Consider the following 16,432-nt stretch of genomic DNA (forward strand, 5'->3'; position numbering starts at 1 on the left):
ATTATTATTTTTTTAATCCTGTTTAAATTCATTAACAATGTCTTTTTCCAAAATCCCTTCTGGCTGAAATGAAACGTGCATGTATGATAGATTACTAGGATATAAAAGCAGTGGGATGACGATACATTTCTCCTGAGCATAATGATGCCCGTTGGGTTGACAATGGTTGACATATAACATGACAAGGTTAAGCTACGTTTGAGTCAAATAACTGTGATTGGCTGTGATTGTCAAAGCCTCCAGCAACAGCCAACCTATAATTATGCGTTTTTACTGATCCCACCTCGTGCCCAAGTGCGCCACAGGTAAGCCTGGCCACAAAACTACAAAGAGTGCGTTTGATGCACTTGGCAGGGCATCTGACTGCAATCTGGCCTCAACGCTGGGCTAACAAAAATAATGCCTGTGGTGAGGAACTAACTATGTGGAGGTAAAATAATAAAAACAAAGAGTGCAGAGAATGTACAACTGCTGATCCTTAAGACAGACTGGATGAACATCTACAACTTAAGGTCGTGAAAATATATGTTGAATAACACACCTCACAGTAAGTGTTAGGCTCATCAGTTTCAGATTCGTCAGCTTTCTGTACTTAACGTGAATATGCTCGGTCAGGTGCATGTTCATATCCAGGTTGAAAAGTGGAAAAAAACCTCAGACAAGAAACCCCAAATGCGCACCGGTTGAAATGGTGAAAGAGGTTTAATTTGTTGCTGCACTCACTGAGCATTCCCTCGTAATTCTCCGGTTCAGTTTTGAGCAGGCCGTTAATTCTCTGGACTGAGCCAAGCTGTACTTCCATGTCAGCCAGGTTACGCACCATCCAGTTCATGTAGTTGGATACCTGATACATAGAGAGGGGAGGAGGAGGGGAGGAGGGGGAGGAGGGGGAGTTTTGAGGAGTTGGTTAATGTCCCTCTAGGCATACACTTCATTAGCTTTGCGATGCATTTGTCAGATAGTCCGGTGGTCTATGGAACATGAGGACAGCTCAACTTTTAAATATTCAGTTCATCTGAAAATGTTAAATTCACCAAATTAGGAAACACATGGATTTCACTGGACATAGACTATATTGAGAAAGAAGTTTTATAAATATAATCAACTATGTAGTTTATATTACTTAATTACCAATATTTTAATATATATGCGCTGATCTGTTTCAACAGATTTTACATGATCACATTTATAGTTATATTTTTTGCTGTAAGATATGCAATTAGCCACTGATTATGGATCTGAAGGTGTTCTCTTTATACATCGCTCCATAAGTATCCCACCAAGAATGGTAAAAAAGTGGTTTTTGTCCAGATTTGTGTTTTTTTAATGAGGAAAAACTTTAATATAATTAAATATAGTAAGAGCAGAACAAATATAAAAAGTTTGATAATCATTTAGAATATGCACAGTGCAATAAAACACACCCATACAGTCTCACCATGAGTGCATATGTCAGTCCCAGCCCCACCAGACCGGGAGACAGCTGGTTGTTGAGAGAGTTAGTGATGGAGGCTACAGCTGCTACCAACACAACACAGGCTCCAATATACTCCTGTAGAGAGAGAGACCATGTCCACGTCACAGCAGGAAAACAATACATCGCTAAATAATTCAAAAAGGTGAATTAAAAAAAGCAGATCCATCAATGCTTGTTGCCAACACACGCAAAAAAGACGGACATGCTGCCAAAAAGCCCTCTTTGTTTTCTTTTGCATCTGCGCATGAATCCATTAACACCTGACGGTTATCTCCTCTGTCAAACTGTGACACACAAGAAGCCAAATGAGCTGCGAGTCGCATGCAGTCGATCCATCTCGTGAAGAACACGAAATGTGATCTTAATAAAGCGAGTAATGAAAAATTCTGTTTTTCAGGATCCCAACAGAGGGAGCCAGCAACATCGACAGCTGATGTTTGACAGGACGGCACTGAATGTTCTAGCACTGAACAGGGGACAGACCATTACCATTCGGACCTCCAGCCAACGGTTGGCTGCTGTGAGGAAGAGAGAAGCGATGTTGTTGGCGTCCGTGAACTGCAGTAACCTCTGTCTGAACCTGGGCTCATACCTGTCGGTGGAAAAAGACACGTCTCATTTCTGTTTGTGTCCTGAGAGTCCATCTGCCTGACTGGCTCAGTGTCAGCAATAACCAATTAACTAATACTAATGTAATTATCTGAATTATTTAACTTCTGGGCTTGTGTTTTGAATGAAAGACACATATCATCATTACATGACGTTAAATAGTAATACTGACACAACATTTGAGAAGAACATTTGTAAATTGCAGTCAAAATATGAGGTATTTCTGACTGTACAGACAACATATTAAACATGATCAAACTCCGAACATGTTCAAATAAAAAAATAAGAAAGAAGAATAAAGATAAAGATTTCCAGTTTCCACATCAAGTTGCATTTTGGAGCCATGATTGGCTTCCAAACTAGTTGTGGTGTCACTAAATCATCTCGTACGTACACGCGGTTAACTGAGATTGAAGGTGAGCAGAGAGAAACGTTGCCCCTTCAACGTATGAATGTGAAAACAGACTTTCAGCGTCGAGCTCTGCACAAGCATCATGCATAGTGAAGCTCCAACATCCAAGTTAACAACAAGCACATTTTAAAACGTATATCCCTCTTAAACAATGTTGTACAACAATGTTAATGCTCATTCAGTTAAGATAGTTCAACCTGTTGTTAATAATCACCTGAGGGCCCTTATAGTGGTGAGACCTTCCACTGTCTCAGAGAAGTGGCAGAGTAGAGGGAGCTGGGTGCTGTCCTCCAGCTGGTGCAGGTCCCTGACCAGAAGACAGAGGACACAGTACAGAGGGAAATATCAACTGAAGCAAAGTTCAATTAACATCAAAGGTTGTACGGTTGGAGTGGCGGGGAAAGCAGAACTGCACGGTTAAACAGGTTCAGAGGACAGTTGAATCAAATGAAAAGTAATTTCACTGGCTTCACTGTGACATGCATCCCACTCTCAGTCAGGTACAGTACAGCCACATGCATTTGACGGATGGACAAAGCAGTGGGTTTATGCATTTTAGCCTGCGTCTATAGGAAATATAAGCACCAGAGCACTTGTGAAAACAGAGCCAAAGACGACAAATCTCACATCCTGCTTTGACAAAATAAATCTAATTCTATTCCCCAAAAAGTCTGTGCCCTATGGGAAATCTATTTTTGGGCAGAAAAAGTCAAATTCAAATATAAGTAAAAAAAAAAAAATATCAGAATGAGCCTTTAAAAGCGTTCAATGTGTTATTTGTGTGTAATTGTAGAATGTAAATGAGTGAAATGAAAAATATACAGTGAACAATAAGTCCGTCCCATCCCACTCACCTGGAGGCCACCCGGAAGTATTTCTGCATGAAGTAGCAGGTGATGGCCAGCGGCAGGAGGGCGATGAGGAAGACGGGGGTCACGTAGGAGATGACGGCCAGAGCGGACACACACAGCAGGGTGGAGCGGGAGAGACACTCCAGGGTAGTGGGGATGTGCTGGTCAATTGTGTTCGTGTCTGTGGAAAACCTGTTGAGAATGCTGCCGAGCGGAGTCGTCTCAAACAGCCTGGATGGATAAAAAAATTTAATTAACCCTTTATCCATTTAATCATTTAATTTTAAAATGGTTTTATTTACATAACATTACTATAAGCCTTGGAGACTATAATTATATTTCATAGGTTTCCACATGTCCACAATAAGACAAAAATACTCGACATGCATCTGCTCAGACGTGCTGTGCAGTCAGCTGGTTGAATGAATTATTTTATGTGAAATGCATCTGTTTGTTTAGCTGTGTATGTGAGTGAATATACAGTACATGCAGGTGTGTTGTGTGCACATGAGCGTCTTATGTAAGCAATGTCTCCTAGGCTGTGTGTAAGGCAAGCAGATGGTGTTCTGTAACTCTGAGTAATGGGGCGAAACAAGATGCTTTTAACGGTGTTTCTCTGTTTAAATGATCTGTTTCAGCAAACACACAGTATCAGCAAGCTTACATCTCATCACTCACGTACACAAACACACACACACACACACACACACACACACACTGAGCGTCGAACCTCATGGGGGCCAGGATGATCTTGTTGAGCAAGTCGTGGTGCAGCTCTTTGGCCACTTTGAGGCCGGTCCACTCCACGGCCACGGAGGTGGCCAGACACAGGACGATGCCCAGGCAGCACAGCACGCTGAACACTGACAGATACCACGAGTGACAATCCTACAGAGAGAGAGAGGGAGAGAGGGACGAGATTATTAAAGACATGATCGCAACTATGTGTGTGTGTGTGTGTGTGTGTGTGTCTGAGAAAGTGAGAGAGAGCTGGGGTTTTCTTGTACTGCAATTTTAAACATAATTAAACTCTGAGGCTGGTTTAAAAACAACTAATGTGACAGAAGCCAGCGAAGCTTTAACAGCTGATCTGGCAACATTTAAACTTTTTTTGTTTAGAGATGTTGTTCTTGACTGAGCTTCTCCATTTTCTACTCAAATGTACCACCTACGTCTTCTGGTGCCTTTATTGATTCTGAATCAAACTTTTCTACCTTCATGTAGTCTTCATAAGTATTCACACACCCAGTGCTGCGTGGGCCGGTAGCTCTTCTACATTTTACTTTTTGGTGTATTGCAGGATTTTTTAGCACATCTTCACTTCACACTGTTCACTTCAAGCTGTCAGTTTGTTCTGAGCGCATCCACCGTCACTCTCGCTCTCTGTCGCTCATCCACACATTACACTTCACTTAGATCAAAGACGTAATATGTAAACATGTAGATTATACTTAAACCCGGCCTTGGCCATTTTCACATGGTCGTACTGCGAGCATCAAAACGGAGCATTTTACAAGTTGTTTCCTATTCGCTTTAGCTCTGCAGGACAGGAGCGTATAGTGTGGGTGGTTGGGGACTTGTATGTATGTTGTAGACTTCAGCAATAACTCTCCTCCTTTCAGTGCTGCCAGGCAGCGACCCGGTAGTTACATGTAGTGTCAGTAATGTGCCAGAGTTTGTATTTAGTAGAACAGGACTTCTGAGTGTCCCCTCATGGATTTGTCTACAGCGCACTGCAGATTAGATAAACCTGGCAACGACTGTTCTGTTTGTATACGACAGGAGGACACAGAGCACTTGAAACTCCCAAAATCCCAGTTGACTTTAGCCTTTGCATGATTGTGTGAAATGTGACTTAGCGTGGCAAATCACAGGACGGACACACACACACACACACACACACGTATATAACTGTTAATAATAGAGCTGCTGGTCCTGGAACATGATAACCTGCTAACAGCTGGTGTGATCCCGACGTGTGAACGAAGCAGCTTAACCTTCACCGGTTCTGATATTGTGTATCTGAGCGAGGGTGTGTGTGCTACTCTCTGCTTTCTCTGAATGTGTTTCCTGTGTGTGTGTGCGTGAGTGCCAGTTAGAGACTATATTTGGGAAGAGGTCGCTGACGAAAGACGAGCTTCAAACTGAATGAAGGTGAAGAAGTTTATGTAGGTGACAAACTGTCACATATTTGACATGTGCAGGTATTTCGACCAATCTACATGAAACAAAGCTCTGCGTGTTTACATTTCCCAGCAGAACGTTCTCTGAGACGTCATCAATGCATTGTTGTTGTTTCTCTAACATGCAGATGAGTCTGAGCTGCTGTTGCTTCAGGGTGCGTTAGCGAACGCTTCATCTGGAGCTGGCAGTGTTCGTGTTTTTAGGTCAGTGCTGATCAACTGAGATTCGGGGAGAATTTGTGTGAAAATTGTTGTGTAATTTCACTCCAGCATGGTCTAAAAAAAATAGCTCTGTAACCGTAACCTGTAACCTTTCCGTAACAATTTTCTGAAGCCCACAATGATCAAATTGATTGATTTGTGCGACCAACAGTCAAAAACCTAAAGATATCCAGTGTACTATCACATAAGACAATGTTTCACCTCCTATTTTACTTATGATCTCTTCAAAATAGAAGTGTCAGAAGTCTATAAACTACAAGTTTCGACCTCCTCAAATCATCTAATTTTTTACAAAAAAAATGCAAAGATTAGAGATATGATTGGAAAAGCTGTACATCCACGAAACATGTCCCCTTAAAGACAGTGACAAGCAGGAGAAGACTTCTTGACTTCAGGCTGCTGATCAACACAAAAGCAAAGAGCATTTTGGCGAGATAACAACAAATCACCTGGAACAGAAACGATCCAGTTCAGCCGCTCACCTGAACCACGGTACAGTTACGAGGTGTTGCTTTGATCTTGGCCGCGATGACGTTTGACGTCCAGTGTGCCAGCCAGTAGTCGATGGCGACCATGAGGGAGTGTTTGAGGAGCTGAGACAGGAGGAGCAGGGTGAGCAGGAGGACCCCGGCGGAGGACAGGTAGGCGCCACAGGAGCGCCAGGGGATGGTGGCACGCTGACGCATGACCTGCGACATGTTGTCTTCATCTTCACTCTCAATAGATTCCTCTGGGATGAAGACAGACGAGTTAAAATGTTCAATAGTCATTTTTTTGAAAGTGAGAAATGAACACATGAATGTGTATTATGTGCGCTATTTCTGTATTTAACTGTGGTCTCCTCTGCTTTGACTCACTGCTCATGTGCTCCCTGACCTTTCTGACGTTCCTCCTCCTCCTCCTATATATTTCAATATCTTTGTTTTCTCTCTCCGTCTATCTTTTTCTGTCACACATTTCTCAGAATTTTTTGAAGAACATCTACTAACACAGGACAGGAAGAGAGGAGAAGAAAAGGGAAAGAGGGCCAAATGAGAGGAGCAACCACAGAGAAACTAATCAAAAGGCGACAGCATCTATATTCACATTCCTAAACACCAAGCCAATGCTCATTCACTTGAATGGCATGTTTTTTAGGGGCAACGGAGCAGCCATGACACACTGACTGGGGTTGAGGAGCTTGTAAACGACCTCCAGCCTCCTCCCCACCCCTGATGTAAATATATATCATATCACATCATGCAGCAAGCTTTGGAGCATGAGGCTGCAGGTAGGAGTCTACGAGTCGGTGGCAAAAAGGAGGCAGGAGAGTGGAGGAGGAAAAGAAAGGGAGAGGATGACTAGCAGGGCTAAACAGGCAATAGCTACCATCATCTACTGTGCAATCATGCTGGCATTAAGTAGGTATTGTGGAGCAGGAGTGACACATGTCAGGGGACAAAGAAAATGATGCATGATGAGATCCTAAGATGGTGGGAGAAGCTGACACAGCTGCGGGGTTGCTTGCAGCGTCACAATGCCACAGACTTTTTTTTTCAGTCCAAGCTTTCTGGCCACACCTGCTCGATCGAACATGAGAGCAGCACTTGATGCTGGAGCCATCGCACAAGTCCACTCAGGGGTGCCACCAGCACACGGGAGACAACACAGAATACAGATAAAGAGTACAGCACTGCACCTTAGCACCTTCCACTACAGCTGCACATTCTACAGCAGAGACACATGTAAAGGATCAGATTCAGTATTTAGCCACATCAGGAGGCTGCAAGAGAGAAGGCATGTGTCATGAGACACCAGACCTGGAAGAAGGTCTGGAGAATTTGACCCCCATGCCATGTTTTCTTTTACATAGACAGGATATAATAAATAGAGAACAAGGGACGGGAATGGTATACAGGGAATTAGGAATTATTCAAATTATTGCAGCAGGTGTTACATAAAAAATAAGCTGTTCAGCTTAAACTTTAATGTAATGTAAGAGGTGCTGCTCCTCAGCAAGTACACACAACAGGATATGGAAATGATACTCCGCCTTTACTATTATTATCAGTATACACACACACATATTCATTAAAATCAGACTGAAATCAGGACTGACTGCATTCATACAAACATGAAATCAAGCTGTTGTTTCCTGTGACCTCTCACCTTCCTCGTCCTCTTCAGTCCTCGCGGCGTCTCTGGAGTACATGGCCCTCCGAAGGTTTTTCCTCTCCAGATCTGTCATACTCGCTGCCTCCGTCTCCTAGAGGAGATATGAAGAAAAGCTTGAGATTCTCCCCAGAATACTAAAGACGACAATCTGGTGGGACATTAAGCAAACATCCAGGTAGTTAAACTGTCAACTGTTAAACTTTTCAAGGAGCACTGGGTTGCATGAAACTCTCCTGAATCTTAAAACTGTCAAATTAACGCAAAGCAACGATTCAGAGTCATTAAGGATTCATCCGCACGAATGTCTAGTAAGTAATTACGGTCTCAAAATCTTGGTCCTGTCTGTGCATCAGGGTTTTCCAATGTTCAAAGAGTTCAGGCTCAGACTTCTGGATGTTTTTCAGCGTCCCTTCAGTCTGGATAGTGCCATCTTTCATGGCAATGATCTACACAAACAGATACACAAACAGAGACAGAGGAGGAAATGCAATCTTTAGTATTAGCTGACACTGGAAATCAATCTGTATGCGCTCTGGAATCTTCCTGAGATAAACTCTCTGCATCCCAAATATAATGTTTACATCCTGAATAATATAACAGAATCCTAAATGGACAATCTTATCATTTCGTTTGACTATTACAGAGTAAAAGGGTCTGTAAATATACAGTTTATTCAGTTGGTTAAGATAATAGCTGCAAATATCTCTGTTTTACACACACACACACACACACACACACACACACACACACACACACACACACAGGTCTTACCCAGTCTGCGTGGGGTAGATACTGCAGTTTGTGTGTGACCAACACCACCGTCCTCTTCTCCTCTCTCAGGAGCTTGAGGATGCCGTCCTGCATCAGATGGTCACTCAGATGGATGTCTAAGGCAGAGAATGGGTCATCCTAAAAAAAATGCAAAAACAGACAATTATACATTAAATAGGTACTGGGTAGGAATACGTATTTTTCTGTAGCATTAAATATGAATGACTTAATAAGCATCAATCAAAGTTGAAGTTTGGAAAGCTTAGTTACTATTTATTAGGAGTTTATTTTAATATATTTATTTATTTTAAGAACTACTTGTAGACTGTGTGTATGTGTGGTCTGACTAATGCACAGAAATAAATTACTTTGATGGATCGGTTTAGTCATTTCTCAAGCAAAAATGGCCCAAATTCACTGGTCCCAGTTTTTTTTAATATGAGTATTTGTCGTCTTTCTTTGTCATATATGACAGTAAATTGAGAATCTTACGGCTTTAGGCTTTAGACTTAAGTCAGAAAAAATAAGCAAATTGACAAATTGACTGTGGCCTCTGAGACATTTTTAATCCCAAATTTATTTCTTTCATAGACTAAACGATTTAGCGAGAAATGAATCTGCAGATCGATTGATAATGAAGCCGTCGCTACAAACATGTAATACAAAGTGATTATTAACATCTGAGAGGCAGTGACATTTCCAACTGTCAGTTGAAAGTTGCTTTGAGCTTCTCAGCCCTGCAGCTGAGCTTAAGAGAGCGTGTTGCTATTTTTGTCACGTAGGAAGGCATCAGAAATATGATCACATCCGAGTCTTCAGGTAAAGCTCCACAATGTTTCACTGTGAATACCGATAGACTGTCAACTAACAAGGTTAGTTAAGTGCAATCCAACAACTGAAATCATTCTTTTGATCGAAGATGCGTGTGTGAAGACAAAGACTCACCAGAAACACCACGTTGGTCTGTTGGTACAAGGCTCTGGCTACGCTGATGCGCTGTTTCTGTCCCCCTGACAGGATGATACCCTGCACCAGAGGGCAGAAAACTTTATTACAAGTTTTACAACAAAGAGGATTGAACAACATGATTACATCCATAAAGGTGTGTGGCGGTTGCCTCCAGAGTAACAAAGGAGATCACGGCTTATTTCCCGCATTATTGGTACATGACGAAATCCAACATGACAGTGCTTTGGCTGAACAAGGTCAGTCCAGCTCCCTACACACATACATCATATCCTGGTTGCACAGTAACGATGACAAATTATTCTGCAATACAGGGAGCCACAGTGGGAGCTACGGCCAGATCAGAATTTTTTTTGTTTAGATCTGTAAAATAAAAAGACCGCAGAGGAAGAAAAGAAAATCATTAACTTTACTGACCCGCTCACCGATCTCTGTCAGGTCCCCCTGTGGAAGGATGTCGATGTCTGGCTGAAGAGAGCAGGCTTCTATGACAGCGTTGTACCTGGCAGACCGAAACAGACACAGAATACAAATGAGGACAGAGAGCAGCTTCTAATACCAGCCAGAAGCAAACCGTGGGCCATCAACCTCTAGACAGTAAACTAATAAATGATACATATCTTATATATAAGTTGCTGATATGTATGAATAACGAAAGTCGGGACTGAGCCACAAACAATAAAAAAGAAAAGAAGAAGCAGGTTTCAGCGGCCCCTGTGGTTTAACTTCAAAGATTTTGCCCTGAGCACTCGATCAGACTTGCTTCAACAGACACAGAAAGAGAAGAGAGGCAGATTCAGAGAGCACAGAGACACACTGGGAACAAAATTCATTTTCAGTCATTCATTCATGTTCTGATTCAAATGAATCATGGTCATTCAAATGTATCGCCATCCAGATCTACCCACATGGTCTTGAAACTGCAGTAGACACAAAGCCCCCCTCAGTTGTACATGACAGCTTGACAGTTCTGTAATTGCTGGAGCTTTGAGAACATTGTGACCTAAAATTTGGGGTCACGGGCCAGAATAGGTTGACTAATATTAATTAATGAGATGTGCCCGCATCAGCTGGCAATGTGAGTCTAAATTTAACAAATCACAACGATCCATGCACCAGTCACATCTCTTGGAGCACAGCGTCTGAGTTTACAGTACTGAATGTCTATTAAACAGGACATTGTAAGACACACTTTAAGGCAAAACTCTGCACTGTAAAAGGACAAGTAACTTGTAAAATACCACGTTAAGACTAAGAGCCATTCTGGCATCTCTGTGAGTCTGTACTTCTATCTAAATAACATAAGCATACGGGCATGCTCACAGTGACAATGCTGACATGTTTAGCAGCATCTTAGTTTAAAGTGTTTGCATGCTACAAATGGACTATTTAGCTAATTGGCTAAAAATAAAGTGTAATGTTAAAAGACTGTGGGAAAGCCAAGCTATGAACATGGTCACACATAGAGGCAGAGCTGTGCCTCCCGAGACAGAAATGATGCATCGCGGCAGGTGCAGACAAAATATTGATTGTCAACTTTAAAAGTTTGAAATAACTGTGTATTATTTGTGCTTGAGTGTCACTGCAGCCAACATGGTTTCTGTTCCATATAGTTTAGCAGACTTCCAGTGAGTCATCATGCACAATAGCAGCACCCTGACTCTGTTTGACCCGAATGGAACAGAAGCTTAGTATCCTTTGTAACAACTGTGTCTACACTACTATTTCATGTCAAAATAGTTGCTGTAAAAAAAAAGGTGTTGAGCCCACAGCATCCTTGTTTTCAAACACCTGACGCCGCTGCCCTTGGGTTCTCTGGAGCTTACCATTGAATAAAGTGGCAGCAGGAAGGGACAGGAACAGTGAGAAAGAGATGTGTGAAGAGAAAGACGAAGGAGACAGCGGGGAGAGGCAGCACAGGTTGGGCAAACATCTCCACAGTAACAAACCGAAGCGGTCCATTAGATGTATTTTATGAAAACAGTCCATTAGACTCAAAGAGAGCCGGCCACAACCATAAATCCAAGCAACTGACCTCTCAGAGAGACCATTTGTCGTGAGGATGAAAATTGTGAGCGTGAGTAATTGTGTTTGACTGTAAGTCATTAAAAGAGAATTTGTGTGTTTTTGATTGTGCTGACGCAGGCGAATGTTATTAAGCCAGGTGTGACTGAAACTAGAGAAACTCTACTCAATGAAAAGACAACTTTAGCCAAGACAACTCCTGGCTCGGGCTGTCTCAGTGTCAAAACAGGTTATTTGGGAAGGCACAATGTGTTTTTTTTTTCCACTGGACACAAAGTGTTGACTTAATCAGGCATCAACACGTCCAATTTACCGCAGTGGCCTCAGGGAGCGGGAAGGATATTGGCTCTATTTTGGCTTAACAGCTTGATCTGACAACACATTAAGTACTCTGTTATGACAAACAACTCTGAAGGTCAAAGTGGTTCACTGTGGAGCACATCCACAAACTAATTATTCAAGAGGAACTTAAACGATTAAATCAAGAGTTTGCTTTGAAACAGGATGTTGACAAATCAACAAACCGCTACACTCAAGTTGCCGGTTCATCGTGTACAACTAGCCAAAACTAATGCAGTCTAATACAACAGTCTGCAAATAAATCTTTTGCTCATCTTTCTGCACTTCCTCTCATTTGTGTGTGATGAATTAAATGTATTTCTGGTTGTTGTGCCCTGGTGGCCTCTGGATTTACAGAGATCCTGTTTGGATCTGCCAGGGATGAATATTGTTCTAACTCACACAGGCTCTGCCCTCAATGGGTAAGAGACCCTCCTATGTGGTCCGAGCACACTCTACACGCAGCGTGGCATTGTCGGCAGCTTTGTTCGATGGGGTGAAAGTCGAGTACATACGTCTCTTCTTGTTTCCCCCAACTCTCTCCTCTAATGTCCTCTCATCTCTTTACTGTTGACTCTCTCATAAAATCATTAAATGCCCCCAAAAAACCTCGGCTAAGTTAAGTCACATTACTGTTTCCATTACTTGAAATGTGCAACACATTCTCATCAACATACAGCAGCAGCGGCGGAGAAGCTCAGCCACTGGTTTGGTGCAGGTATGAGGTCTTACCTCGTTTTGATCATGGGCATCTCAAAGGTGATGTTCTCCACCAGTGTCGCATTCAACAGCCAGGGCTTCTGGGAAGCGTAGGCCACAGCACCTCTCTTCCTACCAGAGGTTTTGAAACACATGCAAAAGTGTCGAACGATAAATAATCTGTTCTTTATGTTCAAATTCTACTTCTTAATCAGTTTTTTTGTGTCAGATAATGGTTAGTAAACGGTTTAACCTCTGGACCACTGGGTGTCCTCAGCCTCAGGAGCTGTAGGTGCATAATAACAACTCGGGTCCATAAAGAACTGATCATTTAAGACGTGTGGTGTGTTTCAATATATGCAGCTGAGGGTCGGCAGGGTAAATATGTGAGCAGAGGGAATCATTTTTCTCTATTATGGTCAGCGCATGAGGATTGCTGTTCTGCTCTGCTGATAATGGTGATGGGTCTCATTGGAGACATACTGCTGTCTGAACTCACCTGATTTCTCCGTCGCCTGCTGCATCTCTGTCAGTGGGACTGCAGAGAAAATATCAAAAACACACACACACACACACACACAAAAAACGTTAAATAAGCAATACTGTTCCCTCTAACATTATTGACTCCCCCTTTGTCATGAAATGATTAACAGATGACAAACGCACACGCACTAACCCATATACTCTTCCCTCACTACGGCAATCATGTATTTTCTCAGCAGCAAACACAAACAGGCCGTGAACTTCCCTATATGAACACATCTATCATTAGCTGTGATCTCATCCTCCCTAAAAATAATGACGCCACCCCCTTCCAATTTTTCTCCCTGTAATTTGCTGATATGCAAAGAAGCATAAATACGTTAGGACTCTGACGCATTCAGTTCTCAGAGGATCTGATTCCTCGGGCTGAGATTAGTACGTCAACACGGGGTCTGTGACTGACGGGATGTTTGTAGCTGTTCGCTGGTAACCTGTTCATCGAGTGTGTGTCTCTCTGATAGCTGCGCTATAACTGCAAAGGCCGAGTGTTGAATGATACGAGCATATTCAACTTCAAAAAATGTATAAATGTATTTACTATTTTTAGAAACTTGCAGACTTTAACCAGAAACACTGATCTGACATTTTGTTTTATACTGGCAGTTGAACCATGTGGTTTATAATTAAAGGGACTGCTGAGGCCATCTTTTACCATGATGTTCATTTGAGCAAAAAAATAAAAACTGTAAGAAAAGATCAAATAAAATGAATCTTAAATTGACATAAGAGTATTTTGTTCACATTGCACACTGAAATAGTTTTGATTCACTGTTCCAACACTATATAAACAAACATATGTGTTGTTCTCTACTGTTATTCACCAGACAATTCTTGTTCCTGTAGACGCCCACACTTAAAATATAATGCTTTTTTTAAAAGAGGCTTTTATAGTGTCCAGTCCACTATTGTTTATGGCAACAGCTGAATTAAATGTCTCTCCTGTAATCAAAAATAGCGCACTGCAGTATGTTTGCACTTAATCCAGGCTGCCAATATTTTGTATGCATTTGACTCACACTGACTTCTGCCCTCAGATGTTCATGCAGGTTTGAAATGGTCCTTTGAGACACATTTAAAAAAGCATGATGGCACTGATTTATGTTAAGATTTGGATGCTTTTTTGACATTTTTCTCCAACTTACCTTTCATCTCCCTCAGACTTCATTGGCAGGCTGCAGAAAATATAGGAAGGAAATATATAAATGGAAGTGTATCTAACAATTCTGCATTTCTTCTACATTAAAATGTAAACCTCCAGATGCCAGCAGAGAATATTCATGAAGTCTGGTTATGTAATTAAAAAAGGCATTGAAACTCACAGAAACTCTTATTTTTAGAATTGAATGCCTCAAAGTGTACACATATAGTACACACACACACATGCACGTAACCATTACCATTCAAACTTGTAACATCTAAAATCATTAAGGTCTGATTGGCTGTTTGGAGCTTTGCACTCAGTAGAAACTGCAATGTATTTTTAGGTTTCCCATGTTGACGCCTCTCTATGAGAAGCTTTAAGAACACAGCTGTTTGGAAGAAAACTGGTAACTGATATTTAAGAAGCTCTAACATACCTCAAGCATACATAAACACCTCTGTGTGAACTTCTGACTGTAAGATAAAGACACTGAAGTGAATGATGTCGGTTAACATGTTAAAACATAATGCACATTTTTGCATTTAGCTGTATTTTTGCATTTAGCTGCATTTTTACTGTATATATATATATATATATATATTCCTACCCTACTTCCTGCGCTCAACCTTTATTTTGATCTCAACTACACAACTGTAAAGTTGTGTGACTGCCTCTTACACAGTTGCAAAGCTGTGACGGTGAAAAGCTCTGTCCACAGACAAATACACTGTCAAAGAACTCAAAACTGTTTTTGTGGGGATTCCAGCTACAGTAGGTGTCTCCAGGACCATATTTGCCCACGATGACACACAGACTCACAGGGTGAAAACAACACCAGCTTCGCTGTCGTGGATAGGAAAAATCCATTTGATTTTCCATCCATTTGATACAAAATAAAACAGGAGAATCACAAAATACAAAGAGCAATTCAGTACTGCTCAGGAGTAAAAAAAAGAACAAAAGGACAGAAAAAAAGATGCATTTGACAGAAAAAAATGACGTTTGTAAAGATAGCGAGCTCCTAATAATATGTAGGTTGGCTTTCCATATCCGTGCATCAAGACATCTCAAGGAATACCGTCTGTGCCTGGTTTTCCTGAAAGGAGGGAATCCGTCTCCAATTACAGGTATTTGTTTTACAAAGATGATGAAATAGCAAGTGGCAAGAGTATAAATACATAATCTAAAGACTACAAAAATGCTCTAGTCATTATGTTAAACTTTCTGTCAAAGTGTTTTATTTCAATCAGATTTGGGCATTGTGGAAAATGAATACTAGTGATAAGATGACAGCATAAAAATCCTCACGTCAAATATCAAATTAACTTTTTGTAGCGGGATGGACATTTCCTCGATTATCAAGGATAAACAATGTTGAAAAAAACAATGAAAGTACCCCTTGAGGAAATGACCTCATCACTTAATGGCCCTTGAAAGACACTGAAGCCTGATGGAGGGCTGATTGTCTTTATCCTGCAGACACGGTAAAAAGAGGGTAATCGTGCGAATAACTTTCATCTCTGACGGAAGAAGTGAGGGCTATTTCCCCCTCATGCCAATCAGCACCTCAAAGTTACGTAAGAGGAGAATTCATTAGGGATTCATACGAGACAGCAAAAAAATACTCAAGTCTAATCATCAAAGCCTGAATGTTTCTAACTGTCTTTAATTAACTTAAACGCCCATTTAAATCTTTAAGTTTCCATAATGATGACAGGGAGTAATTGTGCATGCTCATTGTGATGACCACGCCTTATAATTACTGCCCCATTTGGTAACACCCATTCACTTTACTCTCTTAAAGAAGGCCTTTTCTTCACTTGCTTTTCTTGTTTTTTTAGCTCAACAACTGAAACCCTCGTTAGAGAACTGGCTGTGGTGCCCAGTAAGGAGACTCTGCACCTAACTGTAAACAGGGTATCCAACCTGCACTGCTTTGACTGGATACTGAGGTCAAGCTACAAATAGTTATTCACTTTAGCAACAGAGAAGTCCCAGAGGCTCCCTGCTCTGTGCCATACTTGGAGTGGGAGAGCAGAG

General features: G+C 41.5%; 1 protein-coding gene across 5 annotated transcripts in view; it reads right to left on the bottom strand.

Annotated features, from left to right (window-relative positions):
• abcc8 (ATP-binding cassette, sub-family C (CFTR/MRP), member 8) overlaps positions 1 to 16,432 on the bottom strand; it is a gene marked incomplete at both ends in the record, with an annotated part of 47,875 nt that overhangs the window by 4,056 nt on the left and 27,387 nt on the right. For 2 of the 5 annotated variants that reach the window (XM_079163120.1, XM_079163118.1), the window contains 15 exons: positions 724 to 844; positions 1,439 to 1,552; positions 1,967 to 2,069; positions 2,713 to 2,805; positions 3,353 to 3,580; positions 4,080 to 4,237; positions 6,237 to 6,484; positions 7,903 to 7,999; positions 8,229 to 8,354; positions 8,680 to 8,817; positions 9,625 to 9,705; positions 10,063 to 10,147; positions 12,742 to 12,840; positions 13,208 to 13,246; positions 14,394 to 14,423. In XM_079163120.1, coding sequence (XP_079019246.1) covers positions 724 to 844; positions 1,439 to 1,552; positions 1,967 to 2,069; positions 2,713 to 2,805; positions 3,353 to 3,580; positions 4,080 to 4,237; positions 6,237 to 6,484; positions 7,903 to 7,999; positions 8,229 to 8,354; positions 8,680 to 8,817; positions 9,625 to 9,705; positions 10,063 to 10,147; positions 12,742 to 12,840; positions 13,208 to 13,246; positions 14,394 to 14,423 — 1,760 coding nt within the window. Of the gene's footprint in view, positions 1 to 723; positions 845 to 1,438; positions 1,553 to 1,966; positions 2,070 to 2,712; positions 2,806 to 3,352; positions 3,581 to 4,079; positions 4,238 to 6,236; positions 6,485 to 7,313; positions 7,383 to 7,902; positions 8,000 to 8,228; positions 8,355 to 8,679; positions 8,818 to 9,624; positions 9,706 to 10,062; positions 10,148 to 12,741; positions 12,841 to 13,207; positions 13,247 to 14,393; positions 14,424 to 16,432 lie in introns of all 5 variants that reach the window. The other 3 variants (XM_079163119.1, XM_079163117.1, XM_079163116.1) reach the window with 2 other exon arrangements.

Source organism: Pholis gunnellus, assembly GCF_910591455.1.
Source record: "Pholis gunnellus genome assembly, chromosome: 7".
In the NCBI taxonomy this organism is placed as follows: Eukaryota; Metazoa; Chordata; class Actinopteri; order Perciformes; family Pholidae; genus Pholis; species Pholis gunnellus.